The sequence below is a fragment of the Megalops cyprinoides genome, chromosome 5, assembly GCF_013368585.1.
Source record: "Megalops cyprinoides isolate fMegCyp1 chromosome 5, fMegCyp1.pri, whole genome shotgun sequence".
NCBI lineage: Eukaryota > Metazoa > Chordata > Actinopteri > Elopiformes > Megalopidae > Megalops > Megalops cyprinoides.
This window is the reverse complement of record NC_050587.1, coordinates 23,235,994-23,263,711: the sequence shown is the minus strand read 5'-3', so window position 1 is coordinate 23,263,711 and position 27,718 is coordinate 23,235,994. Positions and strand designations below refer to the sequence as shown.

The window sequence follows — 27,718 nt, the reverse complement described above, 5'->3', positions numbered from 1 at the left end:
GTGTAACACCTATCAGATATTATCATTATTTTCTTTGCTATTGTGTTTGTGTTGTCACTGACAGACTACAAAATCAAAAACTAAACAGAAATTGGACCATGTTAATATACCTCAGATGAATGTAAGTTAACTGTAATAAAAAAATGAGTGTTGTATGAAAGGTCTATGCTGATTATAAATGGAACAAACAGTATAAAACCAGATCAACTACAGTAAATACTGCACTGTACATATCTCTGTTGTTCTGTACCTGACAGGAGATTATGTCCTATTATGAACAATACTGATTGACCAAACATGAATAGATCTCTCTTCCATAGTAAAATTCAAATCTACAAACATTTATAATCGACTTGATACATAGATATGTATATACATATACATGCATCAAGGTGCACTTGATTATATGATGTCATCTAGGAGATTTGGGGTGCCCACCCAATCCAGTGTTCTTGGCTCAGAGGCAGCCATAATCATGCACATGAACTGCTTTCCGGTTCTTTTGTCAATGGGGTAAATGGTGGTGGGAGTGAATCTCTCATTGCTCTCTACGAAGTGGCACAGCTGTTGGTAGATTTGGGGGTACTCGTGACGCAGGAAGACACCCCGGATCCTGAGCTCCCTCTGGATGTTAATGAAGCAGATCTCCCGAGCCTTCCTACCCTCCTCTCCTTCTTTATCAATGTCGGCAGTCCCTGGGGGTGGGGTGAGTATCAGTGTCTCCATGTCACTCTCCTTCCTCTGGACCTTCCTTTCTGGGCTATAGGATGCCAGGGACACCTTGGCATGTTTCCGTACAGTTGGAGCTTGGACCCTCGGTGAGGGCCTGTCAGGCACTTGGTCGCCCACGGCTATGGATACATTCAAGAGGAAACATTCGCTGGGGTCGTACTCATTTCCAGCCTCCTGGAGCTCCTTGCAGTACTCCCCCAGGTTTTCCTTGAAGCCATCCAGTTCCCGGAGGGACAGGTAAGTGGGGGACATGAGGAGACTCTCCAGGCCATACTGCAGGAAGTTTTTGGATGAGCCTGGGCTTGGGAATCCAAGGAAGAGGACACCCCTACCCCGGGAGAGATAACCCACTTTGGCGATTCGGGAGAAGGCCTTGTGGACCTCCATGGTCTCCCGGCAGAACTTGATGACATGTCGGCATATGCTTCCAATGCGTCCGTACAGGCAGCTCTCCTTGTGAACGTCCCAGTCCTCACGCCGGCAGTTGCGGGAGCAGTAGTATGTGTAGCAGCTGTGGCAGGACTTGAAGTAGAGGCAGGCATTGAAGAGGGTCTCCGTGCGCTGGCACTTGCGGTTGGAGCACATCATAGTGTCATCCTCATCTGTACTCTCATCTGGGGAGCACTCCTCTGCAGTCTTCTGGAGCCCGTCGCAGCCACTATCCGCATCTCTGTGGATGCCAGGAATCATTTTTGTCGAGGTTGGCTGCTTACTTAAGGGACCTGGATTCTCTGGTTCTTTAGGAGGTTTTTTTGCTGAGGGCCCTGCTTCATCTTCATTGATCAGCTTCTTGAGTTGATCCAGAAGGTCCTCGCTGGGTCTCCTGCTGGCTGGGGGTTTGTAGTCAATGACAAGGTCAGCTAACAGCTCATCAAGTTGCTCCAGGCTTTGCTGTAGGGAAGAGCTGTGGTGGGTTTTGTCTTTGGACTCTGCTGAATCGGATGGTGGCTCTTGGTGGGTGGCTGTAGGAGCTGGAGTGCTTTCAGAGTCCAGCACATTCCAGCTGGCAGACCGCACCTCTGTTTTCCCACTCGTTCCACCCTGGTGGATGTCGTTGTCAGTGATGGTGATCTCTGGGGTAACAAACCATGGCTTTCCAACACCAGGCTTCCCACTGTCCGTTGGGCTCTTGTCTAGTAGGGAGTTGTCTGACAGGGACAAGGCAGCATAGCGCCTGGGTGACCTGGAGAGGTTGACTACCACTGGCTGCCGTCTGTCATCCGGGGACACGGCACGCTTCCCCGGGTAAAGAAGGTTGTCGTGGCTGTGACCGCGATGTACTGGTTGCTCCCTCTCAACCTGTGGATTGAGGATGTTGTCCCACGACTTAGAGTACGGCTTGCCTGCATCTGTCCCAAGCCTTGTGGGCTCTATGCAGGGGTTCGCGTACCAGGGTGTCAGCGCAGGCTCACGCCTCACCCTCTGAGGGGTGAACTGGGAGACTTGAGAGGAAGGATAGTGCGTGCTATAACCAGATACTTCCGAACCATACCAATCATCCACCTGTGGCTGGGACACTCGAGGTCGTCGGCGGCCTTCTGTGTGATACGCCCTCGCGGGGATGTGGTGCTCTGGTGGGGGCGTGAAGGGTTCACGTGCATAGAAGATCTTAGGAGAGACAGTCTGAATTGAGTAGGTCCTGGGATCTTCCCCATAGTAGGTGCGCGTTGGAGGTGTCTGGATGATGTATGGACCGGGCTCACTCGCAGAATACGATGTGGGATACATTGCTTGTAAAGGGTACGGATAAGGGTCTATCTCTGTGAAATACGACCGGGTGGGTGCGGTATGAACAATGCCAGTCCTTGGATCCTGCATATACTGGACTTTGGGAGAAAGGGTGTGGCTGGGGGTGCTGTAATGATCCTCCTGATAGTAAGTCCTTGCATGTGGAGCCGGACTTGAGTAACTCATGGGCTCATCTGCGTAGAAGAATTTGGTTAGCACGTTGGGGCTGGAGAAGGCCCTTCGTTCCCTTCCATAGTATTCTCTTGGAGAAGGCATCCTTTGCAGAGGGATTTCCACAGGCTGGATGTAGCTATTTGGCATGCTGCTGGAATACTGGTATGGCTGCCTATACTCGCTGCTGTAGCAATCGCTGGGCGTTGGCGTCCTGGAGGTGGGAATTTGGCGGGGCACAGTTAAGCTGCGGCTCCCTCCACTGTTGTACCGCTGCCAGGGCACATCTGCACGTTGCATAGGCGGCTTCCTGGCCGTTTGCTGCAGAACCGCGGCATCTGGCTTAATGTCCACCCGGCACCGAACATGGGGGCTAGTGGCTGGCTTCTCCACCCTGCTCCTGTCAACGTAGTCAGGGACATAGAGGGGCGAGTAGCGACTGGCTTCCCCCCGCTGAGGCTGCAGTTTGATGGGGTGCACCTCGTTCATGAGTGGCCGGGTTGCAGCATAAGGGGACTCTCTACGCGGTGATGCCTCGGGCCTCCTGGGAGGGTCCCGTGGGGCCCGGCTAACCTCCCTCCCCCTCCTTACCGAAGGTGGGGACTCCTCAAAGGGCACAGGGGTGAAGGTGGTCTTGACTCGAGGGGCACTTTTGGACCGAGCTCTTCTCTTGAGCTCAGACCTCGCCGCCTCACTTGCCACATCAGCACTGGCATGCTGAGTGGGCATCCTGTTGTTGAACAGGTCCGGCGAGGAGAACCGGAGGTGCCCCTGCTGGCCCAGAGTGTTCCAGGTCACGTCTGGGTTTGCCACGCGCCTCTCAGTCCTCCAGTGTGGGTACTCCATTGAAGAAGTACGAGATTTAGGGTCGCCCAGTGACTCGAAGTCAAAGCTACGGCAGTGCCTTTTGTTGATCCTCTCCTGATTGTCCTCCAGTGTGCTAGGGTACCAGGAATCACATTGTTTGGAAGGGTGGAAGGGCTTAGAGTGAGTGGAGGCGGGGGCTACTTTTATGTCTCGATACGCAGTCGATACCAGTATGTCAGGTGGATCGGTGCGTGTCATCTTAAAGGGACTCTTCTAGTTTTCCCCATCAAAATGCTTTAATTTTAAGATTTCCTGCATGAGACAAGAGAAAAAGACATAAAATTAGACTTACATGGAAATTTCCATGGAATTGCAGTTAGCATTTCATTACAATTAATATATACAATTCCTCAGTTTTCCTGCTTTATGATTTATTTTAATTTAATTTATACAGGAACCTCTTTTAACAAAGCAGAAATTTAAATCTTTTGTTTTTTATTTGTTTTATTTGTTTTATACTAGCAACCAAAACAGAAGCACTTTGTTCATTATATCTATTGCTAAAATGTTTTTACAGCTTAAAGTACATCAAGTCCTTATCGCTTCTCAAATGAAAAGTGTGTTGAATTAATCATTTACAGATGAGTGTCAAAACTGAAATGTAACTGGAATTTCAGTTTTGCGGGAACAGATAAAATTCAGGTTGTTCTGCCAATCATAGCCTAGACAAGATGGTGGTATTTTTACTGCAGCATCATTTCGGGAACCTCTTTTCAGAAACCTCTCTCAGACATACGCCTACACAGATAACTTCAGAGAGGGATAGAACACAGAATGACAGAGAGCCCATGAATTTGTCAGAAGCCTAAAGGGAAAGGAAAATGCATTTGGAAGCGTGGTTTAATGGAACTAAAATGACAGTCCAACAAGAAAAATGTTGCTTGGCTATACATGCGTTATGTTGAAGGTTTAGAATGCTACATTTCACTGTAGTGTCTATTAAGGTGTAAAAAGGCAGTCAGTACTATATACTATCACTATGTCTCATGTTTTAGTTGATGGCAAATACACTAACCAGTAATTCACAACAATGACCCTCTTAATGTGATAGTATTACTTTGGTCATGAACTTACCACATGAAACTCACAAAAGTTAACAAAATTGTTTTCCCTCTTTGTTGGGAAGGCACACAAATACTACGTCATCATCTTTCACTGTCTTGGTGACAGCATTCGCATGGAGACAAATGAACCTCATTGACCTAACATGACTTCAGTAACAACTGCAGAACATGCAATCTCTAACACATACTCAATGTCATGCAGACGACTGTCAACATGAAGAAAATGTTTATCGCAAAAATAATCCCTGACATCCTCAGAGACGTGGACAGCAGATGCCAATGGAGTTCCTGAAGAGCGCAGAGGAAAGTTCATCAGATAAGAGCACAGACAGAGATGATACCACTACATGCTCTAACTTCTTTAAATATATAAACACTGCTTTTGCAAAATGGTTTTTATTCTTCACAAACTCAGGTTTTGAATTCATAATCAAGAAAAGCTGTGAAAAAAAAGAATTGTGTTTGCTTTGAACAGAATTATCTTACCTTTAGTTTTAAGCCAAAGGTAAGTAAAAGTTTAGGACAAATTCTATTTCAATCCAGGAGCTAGTATTGTAATCTCTTTATGGAACTGTGGTATCAAAAATGACATGGATAACCACAATTTTTAAAAACACAACCCATACAACTGAACAAGAATAATTTATATTTGGACTGAAATTTGAATAGTTTTTAATGTGATCATTCAACTGTGATCATCTACGTGTTATATCTCTAACGCTGTTTCTGAAGTGTATACATTGCGTATGAAGCTGCATAAAGCTGGGTGAAGAAGCAGGTGTGTTCTGTAGTAAACATTGTACACAGCATAGTATACATCTCTCAGGAGAGAGAGGAGTGAGACTCAAGGCCCTCCCTGTTCAGGGCTCAGTGCCGCATGGCAACGCATCCCTCTCTCAGCTCCTGAAACGAGCCCTCTAACCGACATTGCACTCCTACATCACCAGCTATGGCTGACGCTCACTGTGACTGTGATAAATGCTCAGTCACACTCTGTCATAAGGTGCCAGGTGCTCATGGCAAGACTTGCAGACGCGACAAGAGAATAAAGCACCTTTTAAATTATGCGGTCAGTCCTCACATGTCATTTCTACTTTCCTAAGCTGCCAAACCAGGATAAACACTGTCTCTTTGCTCTACAGTAACTGAAGTCATATGTTTATATGTAGATTCACTTTCACCGATTGTCTTAGAGGAAACATACAAACGTGTGTATAACCAGACCATATGACCAACAGTAACAGAGAAAACAAGTGTCACACCAAATTTTAACAAAAGTGTCCATGTGAGAAGCACTACTGTTATAACCGGTGCCAAGTGCCATGTCATGCAGAGGCTGTATACAGTACCCTTGGCGCCATGTTTCCATGTGAGCACACAAGGAGCCGAGAGTCACTGGTCACACCTCAGGGATATGCAAATCGCACATCCCCGACTGCTGTGTTTACCCACCATGTGATGGACATGCTGTTCCCTTCCCATCTCTCAAGATCACAGAGCTGATAAGGAGAGAACACAACACAGCACATCACACCACAGCAACCAACATGTTCTAGAGAACTTTTCAATATGCTGTTGTCATTTTTATGGACCTTTGCTTTCACAGTACTATCTAGGTTTTTCTGGGTTTTTTTTACGGTTATTAATGTTTAAATTTGCCAGTTGCTAAGGGTATTTTTGTCTTGGAAAAACATTTTCAGCTCATCTTCTCTCACTATTTACACAGCCCAGTACAAGTGAAAAACAAATAATGGATATTTGCCTAAGCGCACTGCAGACAAATAATGTAGTTAGGCAAAGTTTTGGAAGAAGTAAAAGTGTTGCAGATTTTGAATACACCTATGTGATCGTCTTGTTTGGCTTGCACCTGTTCACATCTCAGATGAGGGTGCAAACACAGCAATGTATATAGACTGAAGTATCTGAGCTCTGACCTCTCACAGATCAGCTTCAGGCATCTTTAGGATGGCTGGTCAAACAAAGAGGAAAACGTGACAGAAACCCTCATGATTATCTTCTTTCCAGAAATCTCTCCTCCTTGGCTAAGGTAGGTTAGCGCCACAACCTGTCCATAGGAATCACAGTTTAATATTTACGAAAGCAGGCGGTGCTTAAATGGTTATGAACTGAAAAATATTAGCAAAATAATAAAAAACAAAATCCTATTGTAATCGACTTGCATCCTGGGAGTCTCAAAGTCTAGTTATTAATGAGACCACTGTCATGCTAAAGTCTGGCATAATCCATCGCACAACACCTCATTACTGTGCTTAACAAAAGGGCCACAGAATACGATTTCAAAGACACGCAGACTAATAGACGAACTCTTTTCCACACATATCAGGGTTTTAAATAAAGATGAAAGAGAGCAGTTTATATCCAATCTCTCACTGAGCTGGCTAACCCCAACATACCGGTTTCTTCAGTTTGTCTATAACAAATCATAGTGTATACATTCACCATCTCCTGATACCTGTTTACAGCAACCCTCCCTCCACATCTATCGTTCAGTTATGTCCACTGGATGAGGGAGTCAACGACCTTGTTCTACCTGCTGGGCGCTATCATGCCCAGGGACTACAAGGTAGAGGTTACCACAACAGCGCTTCTACATTCTCACCACTTTGCTAGATCCAATCCTAATAAACAACACAAAAGTTTCTCTACCATCATCTGGAGAATTCATTTTTACTGAAAGTCAGCTCTTTCTCCTCAGAGCTAGATATGATTATATGATGGAGTGATTGCATATAATAGGTGGTAAGGTCTTCGCCCTCCTTGCATGTCCACACTCCTTACTCTATGTTAAACGCATCCCCATAAGTAACACAGTTATAAGTAACTCATTATGAAGACAGATGAAGTAAGAGTACCATGGCTTCGATCACTCATTGTCACGTTTATTGTTGGTTTTATTTGCTAGGCTGATACTCTTATCCAGGGCATTTTCTTCACAGGACACATTTCACTTATTATTAATTTGTACAGCTGGGTATTTACAAAAGCAATGCGGGTTAAGAATGTTGCTCAACAGCTGTGAGCCTATACTGGGTTTCAGACCTGTGACCTTGTTGTTACACGCCTATTTCCTTGTGTGCCTGCCTCCCGACTGGAACAGACATATTACGCATTTATTATGCACCTTATTGTCAGATATTCACTATAATCCTGAGAGTGGGGGGTTCAAACATGCCTACACTATGACACCTGTCTACATGTGTTTGCCACAGAGATCATGAAGTTGCTTTGCGGTTTCATCACACTTCAGACAAAGGACTATATTTTCAGTCTTGTCCATTAGCCTGTGTTTGGACTCATCATTACTCACTGGTTTAATGCAACTGGTACTGGCTATGATATTTTTTCTGCCACTGATATACTGCAAGTGACTCTGGTCAATTGTAATACAAGCCATTTTTAGTATGGCTCTTGAAAAGAAGCAGAGTTTTCTGGGCACAGACCTTGTTTTTTATATGTACCATAGCTTTTTTTCTACAAAAAAATATAATATGAAAACAATGAATCTGACTCTAGAGGTTGTAATAAAAATGGAATTGAGTCTTATGAAAAAGGAGGGAAAATGAGGGAAAATAAGGGCGTATTTGCCCGTACAAAAACCGATAATGTGCAGGAGGAAAACAGCATAATTAGTCATGATTGTTGTGGCATGTGGCGAGGTGCGAAGCAGCTTCACCGAATGAGTAATTAACGTACACCTCCCCCACAGTTTACCGTATTAATGTCACACAGCTCCTCAGCCAAGGTTTGCCCGTGGCAGCTCACCCGTGACAGCCGTGATTGATGTGCCGTGTGTCCACACCAGATTCACAGACTTCAAGCAACATGTGCCAGTGAGAATGTTCTGTGGCCACAGCAGGGGGCAAAGTGGAAGAAACTATTAACTATAATGGATGCTGACTTTATTTATTTAATTGTTCATTTATTTATTTGCTTATTTATATAATCTCCGCAAAAATCGTCCCTTGGTGTGAAAAGCACACCAGCCCCAGAGGGAGAAATTATACACCAGCTAAATTGGGAACTTCGGGTCTGTTCTTAGGAATATGTTAATATCGTACGCTGCCCTTGACATTCAAGACAAATTAGTTCTAAATGTGGGCGCAAGAGCCAAAATGACACCACAAATTCTGAAGTGCCTCTTCTATACCAGATCCCAACTTTTCTGGACTGTGCTGCAGAGCACAGGGCACAGGATCATTGTGTGAGGACAAATACATCATTATAAGAGCTCAGTCATGCTGCTTAGCCCTCAGATCCCTTTGAATTTTTCACCATCTTCATTAGCAGTTGAGGAGAATTACTAAAAATGACCAAAGTCTGAATAGGTATTGAAAATCTATCCACAATGAAGGATTTTAGTTCCTTCCTCTGCACTCTTTTAGGCCTCTTTTCAATGTGGCAATTTTTTGGGTTCAAGTCCATCAAATGTGATTTATTATTCTATACTGCGGCACATCCACGGAGCAGAGGAAAGAAGGCAGCACACGACCAAATAGGGAGAGGATAATCCCAACTGTGGTTCGTGCTTCAGAACCTGATTCAACTCTCATTCAACTTCAACTTTACCGCTGGAATAAAAAAAGAAAAAACTGCAGCCAGGATTGCCTCCCTCTCCTATTTGGTTCAAGCACCGGTGCTCATAGCCAGGTCAGAAATGGTCTGACAGCAGTAATCCGATAGAGTTGCAATAAAGCTGGGGTCAGGTTAGGCTTCAAACTAGACTTACAAATGTAATATATATACAATACAATACAGTAACTATAACAGTACTATAATACTGTATGTAATACTTTTTCATTACTTGCGAGCAATTTGAATTTGCTCTCTGTAATGCTATTAATACTGAAATTTTACATTTAAATACTTAAGCATAGAAATTTTCCCAGTTTTTTTTTTTTAATTCATGCATCTTTTTCCTGTTTTATCATTTTTTCTTCCCATTTAAACAGGGGTATGAATACATAGAAAGCCCTAGTATATGGAAATGGTTCTGATGTACAGCTCAAAATTCAGCAAATTTATTGTGTTATAAATCAACACTTACATTGCAAGACAGACATCAACACTTTTGCAGTGAAGACCCATGATGGAGAGGAGTCATGGACTTGCCTCGAGACAACGCGATCTCACACTTCATTCTAAGTGCTTTTCACAGCTCCCAAGTGAGACCGGTATTGGGTGGGTATTACTCTGCCTTGAAATAATCCATTGCTCCCGTAGCCACTACTGTAGCTAGTAACATACTTTTATCCAGCAATTAATCTTGTGTACCAAAACACCTTTCAGCATGATAAATCTCTGAGTGGCAAAGGGATTCATTTAACAGAAACATTGTGCTTTTCAAATTTCTGTATACTTACATGTTTACCAAAGCACAATGGTTAAGTATGAATGACAGTACACTCACAACTAGACTGTTTGTATACATATCTGTCTGTCTACATGGTTTGACATTACATGGACTGACATGGTTAATCAATTAGTGAGGATTAACTCAAGGACATATCAGTATCATTTCACTTTTTTGGTCAAGAGGTTGTTAGAGATGCTTGATTTGAGTTGCATAAATAAAACATTCTGAGGAAAAGGAGTGTCTCGGAACAAGTCTACTTATTGGCTCTCTTCCATCAACTCAAGAGCGCGACCATCTGCTCTGCCCAATCTGCTGAGAACCAGCCCCGACCACGCCCCTTCCTGACCAGGCCCACAGACAAGTCAATGTACATCACAGAACCACAGGGATATTACAATGTCCTGTCTGTGTTTCTGTCTGTCTGCGGCAAAGGAGTACAGTAACAACAATAAAATAGTGGAGGTCACTCTGTGATTGCAACTGTGATTATTACTACTATTGTACTGTTCTCTTCACCTTACTGTTTATTTTAGAGAAGCAACACAGGTCAAGTAGTTTGTGCAAGGTTACAGTGGTAGTGTCAAGTCAATGAGTCAAACCAACAACCTTCTAGTTTTAAGCCCAGTTTCCTAACCAGTAACCACAGACACAGACCTTGAGTCAGTCAACATTAACTTTTAACTTTCACTTATAATTAAACATTGTCACATGACATGTATTCTTCACTAACACAGTTTGCTGAGATCAGAGAGAATAATGTTTGTATTGGAAAAAACATTTGCATTTCTTGTTAGAGTTTAGGGAGAAATATGATTGAATCCAGACCATCGTGCAGAACAAATCAGTGCACAAAATGTAACCAGGCCAGAAGCACTTCACATACACCATCTCTGACACACTGAGGCTGATACAAGTCAGCACTGCCAATATCCATTTTTCCGAACAGTCAGTAAGCGACATGCCTGACAACTAATTATTTAAATTACAAGAGGAACTATGAAACAATAGAGTACGCTCATCCATCCATAACAAGCTGAGTTGCAAATTCAAGTTCATATTAAATTTTTTCAATACTTGCATATCTTAGAGAATCTGGCGATTACTGCTTTTAATGAAAAAATAAAAAAAGCTTCTGCAATAATCCTAAAACTTTACTTGGTGTGATGAAAAACAGCATTGTGACTAGTTTGAATCTGGGTCGAAGAGTTTTGTCCTCAGACATGTTACCGACGAGTGGGTGTGCGTGTCGCCATGGTGACTTGGCCCAATTCTCAGACAGGCATCTTCAATATGGCCATTTGATCAGCCCTCTGTCTAATTACCCAGTCTATCAAATACTCTCACCTCTTCACTGCGGAAGACGTGTGTTGAGTGTTTGAGTGTACAAAGCAGCAGGCATGCACTGAGAGACTGAGTTAAACCTTTCCTGGGCGACAGATTACACCACCAACACTGTAAAGAGCTGTGGAAACCTCAGACAAGAAATGCTAAAGCATATAAGTGCAGATGTTTGAAATCATTACAACTTCTCCCTACCAGGTGTTCAATTTCACCTCAAAAATAAATGTACAAGTGATAACCAGGTGTAGAAAGAGTTTCACATTGAACCTGTGGTTTTTGTGTGGCCAAACTGTTAACAAAAGGTAATCAATGATGCAACATTTTTACCGATTTGCAAAATTTTCATGGGCTATTAACACAAAACAAAAAACCCCACATCTTTAGAAGTGCCACTTCCCTTGAACGAGTCAGGCATGAAAAGAAAATCCCCCCTGATGAGATAAAACATTGTTAATTAGAAGCATTTATTTTGAATTTGGCTCCATTGGCTGTCCAGAAGCATAATGGACAATGGGTGAGTCTGAAAATGTCACAGAAGCAGGACTTCCTTCCAACTCACTGGCTCCTAAACTGGGGTACTCTTTTCCCTAAAGGGTGCTTAGGGTGGAACAGAACACTTGATTTGCAATTTAAAACACATAAAGTAAACATAAACATGATGTAACTGAAACCCGGGATGTGACATACACAATACAACGTTACTGTACAGCTCTGGTAGGGTCGGACACGCGCGCAACAATTGCGGCCTTCACAAATGAATTTTTGCAGGCCAGCCCTGGAGTCATGTGAGGATAAATTTGTAATCTGTGGTGTAGGGTCACCGAATGGAGACCTGACAGGGAGCTTGGCCCAGGTCTTTTGTAACTCACATCAGCGCATATCAAATCTCTATCCAGCCATAACAGAGAGGGGCCACTCCCACGCCAGCTCCGGAATCCCATCCATTTAGCGTATTGCATGTCCAAGGTCTGTGGGGATTCTGGAGACTACCCACTGAAATACAAACCTCTCTCTCTCTCTCTCTCTCTCCATGTCTATCTTCCTGACTAACTCTCTGTGTTATTGTCTGTCTTCCTTCCTCTATCCTGCTCTCTTTTCTCTCTCTCTACCTTTCTCCTTCCTGTTTCTCACTCCTTCTCTTGTCTATGTCTACATAAATCAATTCCTTCCTGGGACAACAAAGGCAAAAACCTTTATATTCTGTTTGTTTTGTTTCTTTTTTGTTGTTTTTGAGGACCATGTGGATGGCACGTTACATCCTTAGTGCTGCTTCACTCACACATGGATGCAACATTATATCATTAATGCTATTTTACACAGATTGCCTCAGGAGACTTTGAAGGAAGTGATGAAAAAAATCAATGCCTTTTGTGTTTGTTTGTCTCCCATCCCGACCCAAGGGGCATGAGCCATGTCTCTCCCTTTATTTCATTTCTTTTAACTAATTTTTTTCTTTCTGTCTGTCTTTTTCCTTTCTCCCTCCCCTGTCTTTCCCTCTTGTCCTTCTCCCTTTCGCCGAACGATCACATTCAGTTCAACCAGAATCTGATACGCTGTTTGCATCCTGCTCTGTTATGACTTGCATTTCTCCACTCTCTGTGCCGTCAAGTATCTCGGAGCCTCAGCACAGCTTTGATCTGTATGTTAACATGATCCTGCATCCATGTGGGGAACAGAAGGAAGCAAACAACAGCACATACACAGCCAGTCTGACAGGGGCACAGCTTTGACATGAAACACACAACCACCATGTTGGAAACCTTGCTTACTGGCACAGGCTGCAGACAGATCCCATCTGTGAAGGTCATAAATACATGATGGTAAAAATCAGTTACACCAACACATCTCAGAAATAGAACATTGCTGTAATATTTGATGCTTTTTGACTAGCCCAGCCATTTCTATGCTCAGTTTCCAGGTTAACAGTTTCCTTTTTATGTTGCATTTTACCAGGTATGTTAAAAAAAAATCTTACTGATCTTATTTGCAATCTGTCAAAATATACCTTGTTATGGACTGTTATCTGTGGCTATTAGCCTAAATGCAGTCCTATATTACAAATGTGTGTGTATCTGGATATTTAAGAAAGACAAGCATTGATGGTTGCCTTGATTTCTCTATGTGAAACAGGTAGCCTATTTGTCAAGTCCACCCACTTAATGCTAAGCTATTTATGACCTTCAATGTATTACAAGTGCACCTGTGGTTATTTATTTATTTATTACCATTTATAACAATTAGTCAGGATCCAAGTTAACTTGACTTCTTTGCACCGCATCAATAGTCTTCCACTTCCTCTGCTCGCCTTGTTTTAATATGTGTGACACAGCCAGCTAATATTGAAGGGGAGGATAGTGCTGGGGGTGGCGGTGTATGTTTTTGTGCTTCAGATAAGACAACCCAATTGTGAGAGGGAGAAAATCCAAAAAGCCTTGATTCCAGACTAAGAGCAATAACCTTGTGTGACTCTCGGCTCTAATACCTTTTGTCCATATAGCCTTTGATGGTCATCTAATCCCAACAGCTCCATTTTAATGAAGTCCATTTTATTTAGATGCTTATTTCCTTACCCTAGGGTTTTGCTGCTGTGTACCTTGTGTGCCGTACCTCATGTTAAAGATATGACCCCCTGGTATAATGTTCTGTCAAGGGAACTAATGCGTACCCTTTCGTTTCAGTTATGTAACTGTAGCACATGCTTCCTTTCCCCTTTGCCTGTATGCATTTATAAAAAAAAAACAAAATCTGTGACTCTGCTGCTCTCTGGTCTGTCAAAAAAGGTGTTTCATTTGGTCCTGCAGTAATAAGCCTCTGTTCCATCTCCTTTCCACTAACTGGCAAGTAGCACACCCACACAGTATCAAAACAACTTTCAATGTGAAAGGTAGAATTTCTCTCAATGTCAAAACAAGGCCGTAGGACCATTCATTTAAAAAAAACAACCAAAAAATGGCATAAGGTAGTTTTCTATTTTTTAAAAAATTCCCTGTACATGTCTGCAGACTTCACTGCCATCATTCTGGAGGGGCTAGCTGAAGAGCATGCTTTCGCACCCCCCCAACACACCCAGCACAAATATCAGACGGAGAAACACATCATTTTCATATAGAATTTACATAACGAGCATGTGTCATTCGCTCGCTTGCAGGCACAGAGGAGAGAGGTCACAAGGGACAACCCCCCCCCCCCCCCCCCAAAAAAAAAAACACACACACACCCGTACATACACACACACAACCACCCCCACACCCCCTGGGTGACACGGCCAGAGCCTATGAGACAGTCAGCTGGCAAAGTGTGCTACGCAGGGGGCTCTCAGTCAGAGGAGACCTGACCATTAACAACAGAGGCTGATAAAATGCACGGCACGGTTATTAACATTGCGCTGGCCAACTGTATGTAGAATGGACTGAATGATAGCACACTGAAGTACACTGAAGGCCCAGCCATCTTCAGTCAAGATGTAGAGGGAGGGGAGGGTTTTTACTGGACATGTCTGTTGAGGACAGAGATGTGTGCGATGGCTTTGCCGTTTACCCTTAAGCAGTAAAGGAGGACATATGCGTGACTGCATCCAATGAGCCCGGCAACTGATAGCGCTCAGATTGTCAAGGGAAAAAGAGCTGAAAATAGCTGAAAAACTCGCCTCAGGACTAAGATTCTGGAATAAGACACACCTTGCAAATGAAATACGTTTTATGTAGTGCTTTTTCAAAGATCTCAAGGTGCTTTACAGTGAGGAGGAGTGTGTGTGTGTGTGTGTGTGTGGGGGGGGGGGGGGGGTATAGAGAATTTGGACATTTTCAAAAACCAAAGTAAATCTGTTGATTTGAATCATTATGATGTCTCATTTACTGTACCATTTGCTATGGCTGTGCAACCAGATAGCATACATGGGGTGCAGCTGGCAACCTGTAGTGCTAGCAACCTCAGTCAGTCAGTCAAATACTATCAAGTTCAGTCAAGACCAATCATGTGCTACTGGTCTGCACCCTTCCCCAGTGGTTTGTCATATTAATCTTACCACCAAGCTGAAGGTCTGCATAAATACATGTACAAAATAATTTGATATTTTTGCATTGTATTCCTCTATCAGCAGGACATAGCTCAAATAACTCCGGAGGTCTGTGAATTAGTACATACATACTGAATGGATTTCTTTCCCCAGAAGAAATTGCAAAATGATGCAACAGAAATCAAAACAAGAGTGACTGGATAGCAAGGAGAATGCAGTGTGGCAACAGCTGGAGTGCAGGCGAAGACACCCTTGACTACAATGCAAATGCACTTTTATTCTTTAACCCAGTTAAAACTGCCTGTTGGTGTGGAAGCCATGTTTGCTTTGCCCAGTGTGTCTTGATCTATACTGATCTATACCCAAGACGCCCTGCTCTCCATTAAAAGTGCAATATCGCATGGATGAACATCAGCCTCGGAGACGACGATAAACCTCTTAAATGGACGTCACTCTCTTTCGGTCACCAACTGAAAGCGGACACGCCAAGGTCGAGAAACACTGGCTGAATATCCATCACTGAACATCAGGCCGCATGCTGCATCACTTGGACACGATATATCATTGCGGTTTCACAGCCTGGCTTCGACGCTCTGGACGGTGCTTAACGTAAGAATGGCTGGAGAGGAATCTTCAGCATCTCCACGCGAGCGAGCATTACGTCATGTTGATTTAAGAGCGTAATCCCGCGCTTGTGGGATACCCCATGCACCCTCTGTACCCAATATCACGCGGATCAATACAAGCAATCCTATGTTTCAAATACAAATGACATTCAGACAGAGTGTTTACGTTATTGCTAATTACTTCGCATTCTACAGTATTCACACAATTTCTCAGCCTTTTGAGAATAATCATGCTTTATAAATCAGTTTACCAAAAACTAAATAACATAAAGCTTATGGATGCCGAATAAATTTATTTATGCTTCTAAATACATAATGGTGCCTAAACTAACAATAATTCCAGAGTCGCTGCACACTTTTAATCAGTTATGCCAAAGATCCTCCTTGGGCAAACACGCGCTACTGACCGTCCTTGCGTGCCGACGAATCGTCGTATTCTGGCTAACCCAAGTCAATTTCTGATACTCTAATTAACTGCCCATAAGAGCACACGTCAATTCCATATGACAGATTATTACATGATGGGTAACTAGGTAATGGATTATAACTGACACTTAAAAAACTTCCCGTCTCTAACGTTTCGATTAGTTATGTATACATTTTAGACTGGTAATATTTTTGTAATAAACAAATAAATAAAGATATAATGCAATAATCAAAATGTAAACCAATTCCTTCTCCATAAAACGTTACTTCCAAATATTTTTAAATGGAGACGTGCAGTGTAGCATAAGAAATATAATGATGTACTGCATCCTTATATACATTAAAATTTCCACTGTCAACAGCCTATGCAAAGCAGGCTACTTGCTGTATATGAAAATAAGATAAAATTGCACTCCAAGAGTAGCTTATCACAACACACACATCTGCGCCTCAAAACACACGGATGTAAGCCAGTGTGAGCGTACGATCCGGGTACAGGTTAAAACTAGTAAGATTATTATGTTGCAATTATAAAAACATTTAGAGAAGAGCAGTCGAATATAATGCCAGAAATGCACTTATTTCAGATTCGGCAGTGGACAGAATAATAGCATCCTTCGTAATATGCTCAGCCATATGTGATTCTGACCTGTTAAACCACGACAGCTGAGCAGCGTATTCTCAAAATTAAACTGCAAACGAAGTAACAGCAGTTTTCTTATTTTAAGGTTCTTGCTGAACGGTTTCTCCAAAGCGTAACAAGCTACTGGATACAACGATAACGATATTATAAATTCTTACCATCCTTGTCCATAGCCCCGTCGCATGTCTACCCATTATTATCATGGGTGCTAGCATGCTACAACGCTTTCCACTCATTCAGATTGACCATTTCAGGAGGTAAAAACAACCGCTGTAATCCTCCTTATCGGTCAATCATGTCGCTCTCTCACCAGCAAGCTGCTGCGCGCGTCCTCTGCACCAAATACGTCGGCTTCACTAGCCGCTATCTCCGCGCACTGTAATTTCCAATGCGTCTACTATGCATTTCAAGGAGGTGTGTCCGTGCGTGCGTGTGTGCGTGTGTGTCTGTGGTCTCTCCCTCTGGCTCTGTGTGCATGTGTGTGTCTGAGAGAGAGAGCGAGAGCGAGCGAGCGAGAGATAGAGAGAGAGAATTGCAGCGGTAGGGTGCTAGACACTTCAGCCTCTCCACGCGCTGGAACCTCGTTTGATGTAATTATAACGTCTACTTTCCATCATTACCGTTGACTTCTGATGATGTGTTTTTAAGTGGCATTGTTATGCACGTGATATCAATCGGTGGATTTATTTCCGTCTAGTTTTTTGTAAAAAAATACCTTGGTTCCTTAAGCAATTGGTCCAGCGTATGTCACATAAGCAGTTAAGTGTGTGTGTGTGTGTGTGGGCACGCGTGTGTGAATATATATCCATATTTGTCAGAGCCTCAATCCCAACCATGCAGGTTAGCAAAACACTTTGTTTAGATTAAAGTTTTACCAAAACTTGAACACATATAGCATGGGTAATATCTATATCCTGATTGTCACACTAATATCCCTTGTATTGGTCTGCAATAGAAGTGTTTTGTATAACCAAATCAACATGACAGAGGATGCTGCTTATAACTGATTGTGTTTGCACAGAGTACAATCAAATTGCACTGTCGGTAAATGCATCTCATTAGTTTTATTAGTAGGTAGATATGCATGCAAAGAGTCCTCCACCCCCTGCCACACATATATTCATTTAAATTTTGAGTAGACCACATGGAACATCTAACTGATCAAATCAAATCAAATAATAGGCACATTACCAAAGAAAGGTGAGCTCTCTACTTTCATTTGTACCTCAGCAGCCTTGGTTAAGGCTACAGTGATTGGTGAGGAGTGGGAGTTTGTGGCAGAACAGGACACCAAATCAAATTGTAATTTTGCTTGTTGTTATTGATGTGGGCTCTGGGAGTGTGGCTTGCCCAGAGAAAACAGAGAGTATTAATAAGCAATTACAAACTGACATTCTCTTCTCTCTCAATTATTTTGAAGGACAGAGCCTGTGGCTGGATGCCAAGTTGTCTGAGGCAAAAAAGAATCCCGAACACTTATTTACCAGGAAGCATCTTCTCTCCGTGTCACATCCAGCCAGACAAGCCTAGATTTGCACAACAGGTCAGGCAGAGACAGTTACCACTCATTTTTGTGATCAATTAATAACAGTTCTCACATGAATTAGCTCGGGTAACATGGTAATTAATGCATGATAAACATCAAAGTGAATTGCTTGAAATACGAAATTGCTTGAAACACTTCTGTGCTTGAATACTGAATAATGTTCAGATTGTGATGCTGCCTCTTGACCAACGTGGTTCATCAGCAATAAAAATTTAATTCTTATTACTTGTTTACTCCATGCTTACTGACTATTTGTAAACACTTTAATAAAAAAAAAGATTCACTCTAAGTTAACAGTCAAATAATGTCAAATAAACTCTGCCCCTGTAATTAAATTAATAGTCCACAGGAGTGTTCCTTTAAACATGTGACTGCACACACATGGCTGGATCTGTGGAAAACATGGGGTCCTCATTAGCTGGCTTTAAAGCACATTTGCCATTCCTATTCCACATCTTCCAACTGGAATTAGGATGACAAATGTGCCATCTGAGCTAGGATGAGGCCTTCACACTTCATCTTGACTCCATTACATAATCTGAATTTAAATCATTCCTTCTCTTGTGCATTACTGTAGGGTATCTTTGCTCTCAGTGAAATTTATTGTCGTATTTGTGCATTCATGATGGCACCCCTGTGTGGCTGGATTGATACATATTCACCCCTAGTCTGGCACGTTCTGTGTTTGCTGTTGTCTTTGTGATTTTACTAAATTGACATTTATACCTTTGTTAGTCACTCTGGAAAAGATCGTCTGCCAAATGACTAAATATACATTTGAATGCAATATAACCAGGAACAGACATGGAACACCACCCATGTGTCATTAAGGAATTCATATGGCCACAGTATCAGTAGTATCAATAGTATCACCTTCATCACATGTCCAACACATTGTGCATTGCCTTTTCCTCGTTTGGTCATTCAGGTCTCCAGACCGGCTTCTTTAATGCATTTTTCAGTGCTGTAGTGCTATTCAAGAGTGATGGGAAACTGAGGCATCTTGAGATAGTATGTGTTATCAGTGACTCACTGATTTAGATGAAACATAGTATCTTGGTGTGGAGGTCTGCTGATTCGTTCATATGATGATTTATGATGATATGATGACCCAATCAATCTATGGTCAGTTGGGGGGGGGGGGGGGGGGGGGGTGACGTCAGGATACACAGGTGACTTCATACACATATGTGCACTCATAAGCATGCACACACACACAAACACGCACGCCCATGCATAAACATAATATAATCCTGACACACCACGCTATGCAAAAACCATTCTAATTTGAACTTGATTTAAACATGTATGTCTCTAAACATCTGTATCAGATTCAAAACAAAAAGAAAATGGTGGATGAACTCTGTTAACAAACTTAATTAACTCTTACTACACAGCCCAGCTCAGACCTAGTATAATGTAAATAGATGAAAAATGAATAGATAAATGGAGAAGAATGGAAATAACACCAGCTGGAATATCATATTAAATAATTTTAAATAATCTACCCCCATAGAAAAACAAGTTAAATTTTGCTGAATTAAAAACACAATGGCGATCTGGCGAAGGATAAAGCAGGAAGCACTGTTCTTAAAGAAGATTGCCCGTGATCCAAATTTTAGTCCAATAAAAAAGAAGACAAAACCTATGAGAGCTGAGCAGTGAAAGGATTATCCATAATCAATTCTTTACTGAAAACAGAATAGACTGTTTCGAAAATGTTTCAAGAAAAAATTATCTCAATCCCAGTTTCAGAACTACCTGCAAATTAGGGGCTTCAAATGAGAAAGTCTACTTCAAATTAAACTAATACAGGTTGAAGACTAATGTTATGAAATGATTCGTCATAAAGCACATAATAATCCAAAAGTTAAACACTCTCTAGCAGAAGTGTTGAAATACATTATAAAAATTTTATGGTAACTAAAAAGTTAAAGTTTTATAAACATTATAAAAAGCTACAATAATTAAAATATTAAGTATTCTGTAGCATAAATGTATAAAGTTGACCAAATAACCAAAATATAAAAATGACCAAAATGAAGAAGACATCATGATATCAATTATATGGAAAGAAGATTCAAAAAGTAATATAACACTGGAGGAATTGAAAAAATACTTTATAAATATTCTGCTGGTGAGAATATGGCTGGAAAATTAAAATTTGTTACTTTGAGATCCCTGTAATACAGGCAAAATATAATAAAAAGAATAATTTCAAAAGGCATATGAAACTCCAGGAAGATACATATGTTATTTTCCAGTGGGGGCATAAAAACCTTTATTGATGAAATCCTTGAAACACTGAATATTATATATAAAATGCACCTCTGAAAGGAGAATGTCTTATTCCAAGGATATTACTCCCTGAATGTATTACAAAAATAGCAATATTTGTTTAGAATCTTAAAATCACAGCAATTCAAAATCAGTAAATGGACATAAACTGTACATTAAATCTATTTAATAGAAACAGTAACAAGATGGTATGAAATGAAGAATTTTTATTTGAGAATATAAGGGATGAAATAATGTATGTTTTACTTATTCATTTATTTTGTCTACTTTCATATAATCACTTGGTGATTTATGCTTCAGTTATTTCAAAAATAATAATTGTAATTTTATTAATTATGGTTTCTTTAAAAAATGTTATGATAGAGACACAATGAATTATAAATTGAACAAGAGTAACTGATTTCAGCCTAAGGTTGGAATACTATCACCTAAAACGTTAAACAGCATTTGCAAATGAATACTTACGGAAATGTTTTTGGTTGAATTTACCACACAGATGTGAAGCAGGTGTCCCTTCTGGGGTTTATTCATTAATAATTAATTAATTAATAAATGTCAAACCAACCAAATGTTTTCCTCTTGTTTCCTCACCTTCATAATGATAGTGCAAATGGAGAATTGTTCTTTTCCATCAGAAAGATTTTGCTCTCTCAATGAGATCTTTTTGTTCTTATAAGACAGCAGTCTTAAAATCACCACCCACTGTCGGTACCTTAGAGATAGAAACACATACATGGATTCCCTCTGTGGGCCATTAAGCAAAAGAGTCTTCTCTCTTATTGACACAGAATCCTTGATCGTGTGTCTGGTATTAAAGATTCTGCACAAAGCTATCATATCTCCTTCTGAGACAGGATTGATAAAACTTGTTTTGCTTGTGCCTTTGAAACTTTGACACCGTTGTTCAGAAACAAAAATCTAGCAAATTTGGCTAAATCTAACATTCTTCAGAAAGAGATATGTGTTGTCGCCTTGCAATCAATATATTTCAGGTTTATTTCCCAACTGGGGCACCGCTGTTGCACCCTTGGGTGTGCTTCTTAACCTCCATGTCTTCAACAGATTTTGCCATCTGATTGAAAACCTCAAGAAAGAAAACCTCTGGCACACTCTAAAAAGGCACTTATCTGGTGTTGTGTAGTTTGTGTAGAACTGGATTTGTAGGCTGCAGGTCCATTACTCCTGTTTGATCCTTGAACAAGGTGCTTAACACCAGTTTCTTCAGTAAACATCCAGCCATATAAAGGAGTTATTGCACCTAATAAAGATGGTCTGCTAAGGGAGTGTTTCTCAATCTTACTCCTGGAGGCCCAATGTCCTGCATATCTTCTATCTATCCTTTCTCCAAACACACCTGATTGAAATTAGTGTGCATGCTCTTGATTAAATCAGGTGTGCTCGGCTAATCAAAAGTGCCACCGATGAGTTCAGTCAGGTAGGTAGAGCAGGGAAAGATGGAAAACGTGTGGAGCAGGGGCCCCCAGGAGCAGGATTGAGAATCAGTGTGCTAAGCAAATAAAGAAGTTATCTTTAATGTGCTATGAAATAAGTGCTGCTTCAGTTCTGATGGAACTGTTAGGATCTGGGATCTGGTTAAAGCAAGGCATGTGAGAGTGAATGTGTTAATTAGAGTTTCATTGCACATGGTCACAATTCCTGAAGGACAAGTACTATAGACTCCAGGGGAGAAATTCTCATGTGCTCATTTCCATAGGGATTAAAGACATTTCTCAAGGCATTTAGCTCTCACTTTATGAAGTAATCTGATAATGACTCATTCTTTAGTCTTACATAACTATAATAATTGTTCTTGTATATCCACAGATGTAGCATTACTAGATTGGCTGAAACCTGCTCAAATGTGCAGTGCATACCTCCACACCTGTCCAGAGTAATATTGAGTCAATCGTAACCAATTTCTCTTTGAAGCATTATTGGGTTGGAGCAACCAATCTAGTATTTTAACCTTTATGGTATGTTCTCCTCCATGTTGTTTTTGAACACATATTCTGTGCCAATAAGAACACATAACCCAGAGAATGTGTTTGGTTAGACATGCTAGACATTTATCTCTAATAAGGCATGCATGGATACAACCAAGTGCTTTCCTTGAGGTCACCCTGGAGCCCCTTGTTCACAATGTCAGTTTTAACATTTTCCAGATTTCAGATTGATTGAATGTGTCGTTTATACGTAGATGTTGAAGGATCATGTTCAAAGAAGATCTAAAACATATTTTTCAAAGAACAGCCCTAGGTTGTCATTAATGTCTGCCCCTCTACATTTGTGACCAATCATGACCACACTGTGAAGAAGTGGTGATGTCACAAAGTGCTGTGGGCTGGATCCCGCTATTTCCGTGCTCTGCCAAATAGTGTCCCTGCCAGATCTGTCAGACTACAGATTCAGGGCTAAGGTTTTGGACTGTAGTGAGGGGATAGGATTTGGTCAAGAAGATGTTAAGAGGCATGAATGATGGTAGCTTTAAGTTATTATTTTTTTTTTACAGAATACAGAATGGCCTTGTGTGTGCAAAGCTCTATCTGTGTCAGCAATTATGCATGGTCAGTGTTGGTGTGGAAAATTCTGATGGTGATAGTATTTGGCATGACACAAGCACACATGGGGCCTCACTGGGTCTCATCACAGGCAGCATATCAGAAACTGACTCAGGATGCTAAGAGGGGGGAGAGAGGGAGAGAGAGAGAGAGAAAGAGAAAGAGAGAGAAGGAGAGAGAGAGCAAGAGAGAGAGAGAAAGAGAGAGAGTGAGAGAGAGAGGGAGAGAGAGAGCAAGAGAGAGAGAGAGAGAAAGAGAAAGAAAGAGAGAGAGTGTCCCATACCGGCCAGCAGCTCTGTGCAGTAGCCACGCACAGTCCTGGATGGTTCAAAGTACTAAAGCAGATTAATGCCGCAGTGTCTCTTCCCAGCTGAATGAACTGCAATTTTACTGGCGATAAAAGATCAGGCCAGAAAGCGCTTCAGTGGGGTGAATAATCAGGTAATGAATCAAGAGCTCTTCGATAATGACCTCTTCACAGCCCCAGGTCACAGCTGGCCTCCATGCAGCTGGTGCAGACTGGCTTCCACTGCCCGGTGCAGTAGTGCTCCTTAGGATAGCACCTCACGTACAGTAACCCTGGGATGTGGGAACACAAATAGCCCCTTATATGGTGAATTCTGAAATTATAATCATAGGTCATTTTGCTTGAGTCATGTTAATTAGAGACAGCAAGAGCATGCTGGTTTCAAAAACAGAGGTCAGGAAGAAGTCATTCATCCATTCTAAGTCCAGTAGCACCTGCCTGTACTGTGTATTCTTTGGTAAGGTGTCACTGTACTTTTGTTGGGTAAAACAAAGTGTGTCCTACTGGACACATGGCTACCTTCAAGAGTCTTTGCCTGCCTACCTGTACTTCTTCAAACAAGATGTTTCTGACATTTCTGACATTCACTCATGCCTGATAATTATGTACGTGTAACAGGTATATTAAAAATGTACCTGTAATAGGTATGTCTAACTGGGGTAAATCTGACAGGGATAAATACACCAATATAAACTGCCTTAATTTACCTGCAGTGGGTCAGTACACCTGGGATAACACTAACCATAATAATTACACAGGAAATTTTTAGCTGATAATTAACCTGATCATATTTTTAAAAATATTTTTTTCACAGTCAGCATAGCAATTTACATGAAGATTAGCTGCTGGCAGAAAATGTCTGTCTAATGACTGGATTTAATTTTAAAATGTTACCTATAGATAATTTCCATTCTGTGCAATCAAAATTATTCAATGTAACTCCAATGTCTTTGTTATAATTAAATGAATTATTGTGATGTGCTGAGGTACTATAATGCAACAACATTAAATACGATTAAGCGGAAAAGGATCAGCTGATACCCGGTGATCCTAACTTGATTAAGCAAACATTTTGGCTGTAAAAATGATTCAGACACAAAGAGGGTTAGAGCAATTTTTTTCTTTAAAGTTCTCTGTGCTCCATCTTATCCAGAGGCTGTCCCTGCTGTGTATGCCGTCTGGATTTGCCTGTGCCGTGACACACCAAAACTGGATTTGGCAGGACTGATTAAAATGATTGGGATGTGTGAGCAAATGCATTTTATGTCGTTACATCTATATATTTCATAATAATTTACACTGAAATACAACTGTCCATCCAAGATACATGTAGTATCTCTTGTTATGGCTCTGTTTGTTTCTTTCTATCACTTGTCCTAGACTTTGGTGTTATCTGTATTTTAAAAATATGTATTATTGATCTAAAATAAATATATTTTCATCACTGTATATGTAGCAGATATGCAATAGCAGAATATTCATTTTTCATCACAAATGCACACAGTTTTTGCAACCCATGGCCAGGTTCAAGTCCTTCTGGAGCACATGTGAGCATCAATTCTTGTTGTATGAATTTCAAAAGTCTTTCTATGGAAAGATAATCAGTGCTATTGCTCACAAATTGCACCCATATTGATTAAAAGGCCCAGCAAGGCTAATCAATCAATCTAACATCGGCAGGGCCACAGAGATTAACCTTGTTCACTCCCCGCAAATGGGATTATACAGATATAGGGAGTGTGTTTCAATCAATGGCTGAGATGTTGCAGGCTGGATGGTAATAAGACATTCTCTAACGATTACAGATTCTGTTGCACTGCTCAGTTATTTTCACAATCCCTGAGTAATTTTTCTTCATGACTCACCAGCGGGAACATAACTGAAAGGGTAAATTAACACTGTTCCCTTTAATTACTGCTTACATTTGATGTACTTGACATCTACACTGAACATTAATTTGCTTAAAGACACATCACAGAAAAGAGATGTCAATTCTTGACACAGTTGATGAAGTTAGTTTTTCACTGACAGGTCAACAAAACATTACATGTGGAGTGTGGGTTGAGAAATGCCCGATTATGTAGACATGAGCAAAATTATGAGTAAGAAATGGTTCTGAAGTACTTCTCAAACACATGCTAAAATGACTGAATCTATTTTTCAAACTTTTGTGCCGTTACACTTTGCAAGTATGAATACATTTTAAATGAATAAAATCTTAATTATAACTCATCTGTGAAAACAAGAACGAGAATACAGGTTTGCATCTTCCTCATGCAAGGAAATGTATGGGGTGTCTCAATCGCTTGTGCCCCATGTCTCCGTTAACACTACATGTTCATGCATTATTAAAGCTCTTGGATCTTATTAGACTGTGCTGCGGTACTCGATCAGCCTCTGATCCGCGGGCGGGCAGGGGGAAACTCGCTCGCTCAGCACATTGAGCTCGTCGCCCCCTCTGAGCGCTCCAGCACAGACGTCTCCACGCTCCACACACGCGCGCCCTCCAGTATCACACTTTTACACTTCGCAGGCTCTTGTAAGACACGCTGTATAATTTACAAGGTGCATCTGCCATTTGACACCCCAAGTCTCACAGTTTTTCAGCAGGGGGGGCCTTCAATGATGTGCAGATGCTTCTGCAGGAATCAAAGAGTCAGCATTTGTTCCCCATGAGCGACAGCAGTGATTTGCAGTCCAGAGTGGGGAAAAATGAAATAAGTAAATAAACCTTGGACGACATACATAATTGCCAGGTGTGAAATATAAGGACGTGAGCTTAATTTGTGTAAACACTGGGCTTTTATTCATCCGTCAAAGAAAGGTCATCTGTGGGCAGCCGTGTGGTGCATCGGTTGAGGAAATGCACACAACAGCTGCAGGAAGGTATTGGATGAATTATTGCTTTCAGTCTGTTAAGTGAGGCACTTAAATTGAGTATTATGTGTTTCAAGATGTGAAAATACATAATATGCATACATCAGTTATGCAGTTCCCCCTGGACAAACATGTCTCCTAAGCAACCAAATACACAAAATCTATTTTCAATATTCTCAATCAGTGCAGCAATTTGTGCTCTCATCATTTGAAAGTGTAATTTTTCAAGCAATATCTTTAACATTTTGTTTCCTTTTTTCCTCACACCTTTTGCTACACATATACTGCACATGGCCTGAAATAACCCCTGTGGCAGGGATAGCTGTGTTAGTACTTATAGTAACCAGTACTTGACGAGCAGGATCTGTCTTGCAGCTAGTGTAATTACAATACAGTGATTCTTATGTGTGCAGAGGTGAAATTCCAAGAGACAATTCCATTGATACAACTTGCTATACTCAATCAGACTAGATTGACTGATGGATCAAGTGATGTAATGATTAAATGACTGACTGATTGATATATCGATTAATGATTGATTGATTTGTGACTGGTTGATTGATTGATTGATTGATTGATTGACTATGTGATTGATTGATTATTTTGAATTATGTGTTCATTTGTCCTTTTGTGATAGCAGTTTAAATGCTTTCTCAGGGCTGCAGCAGGCAGATATGTGATGTTTTGGATATGTAAAGCCTCCTCGGCTGCTCCCGAAACAGATTACTGCTGGCATGCAGCTACTTGGCTCTGGATGGGACAGAGAGTCTCAGCAGGTCAGCCAGTATTAAAAAGATTAATCTCCCATAAGGCAAGGCGAGGGTTTTTTTGTTATTTTCCAAGAACAGAAGAATAGCTCACGACAGATCAAGAACATTCAATACTTTTTGTTTCTCTTGCTAAAATGGACAATCACAGCAGAGTTGACAATGCTGAAATGCAGTTTTTCTTTGAGTATACAGCAAAAATCTGGCTCTAACCAATGGGCTCAGGAAGAATGACAGAGGTAGTTGACTTAATGCATACTGAACATCATTACTGTGAAACTATTTTTGCTGAATCAGAGTAAATGTCTAAAAGCCCTAATATTCTAATATTCTGAGTGCCCATTTACTGTAAAATAAAGGCACTTACACAAAATGCAA

The 27,718-nt window shown here is 41.2% G+C and overlaps 1 protein-coding gene across 2 annotated transcripts; it reads right to left on the bottom strand.

Moving 5' to 3' along the window:
• Positions 1-402: 402 nt before the first annotated feature.
• Positions 403-17,376, bottom strand: ajm1 (apical junction component 1 homolog). 2 transcript variants are annotated; one of them, XM_036529333.1, is made up of 2 exons: positions 17,298-17,376; positions 403-3,750 (listed from the first exon to the last, which is right to left on the bottom strand). In XM_036529333.1, the coding sequence occupies exon 2, from the start codon at positions 3,694-3,696 to the stop codon at positions 403-405; it is 3,294 nt and encodes a 1,097-aa protein (XP_036385226.1). In that variant the 5' UTR covers positions 3,697-3,750; positions 17,298-17,376. The 2 variants fall into 2 exon arrangements, with proteins under 2 accessions (XP_036385226.1, XP_036385225.1); XM_036529332.1 differs by lacking the exon at positions 17,298-17,376 and adding an exon at positions 17,146-17,282.
• Positions 17,377-27,718: the final 10,342 nt, after the last annotated feature.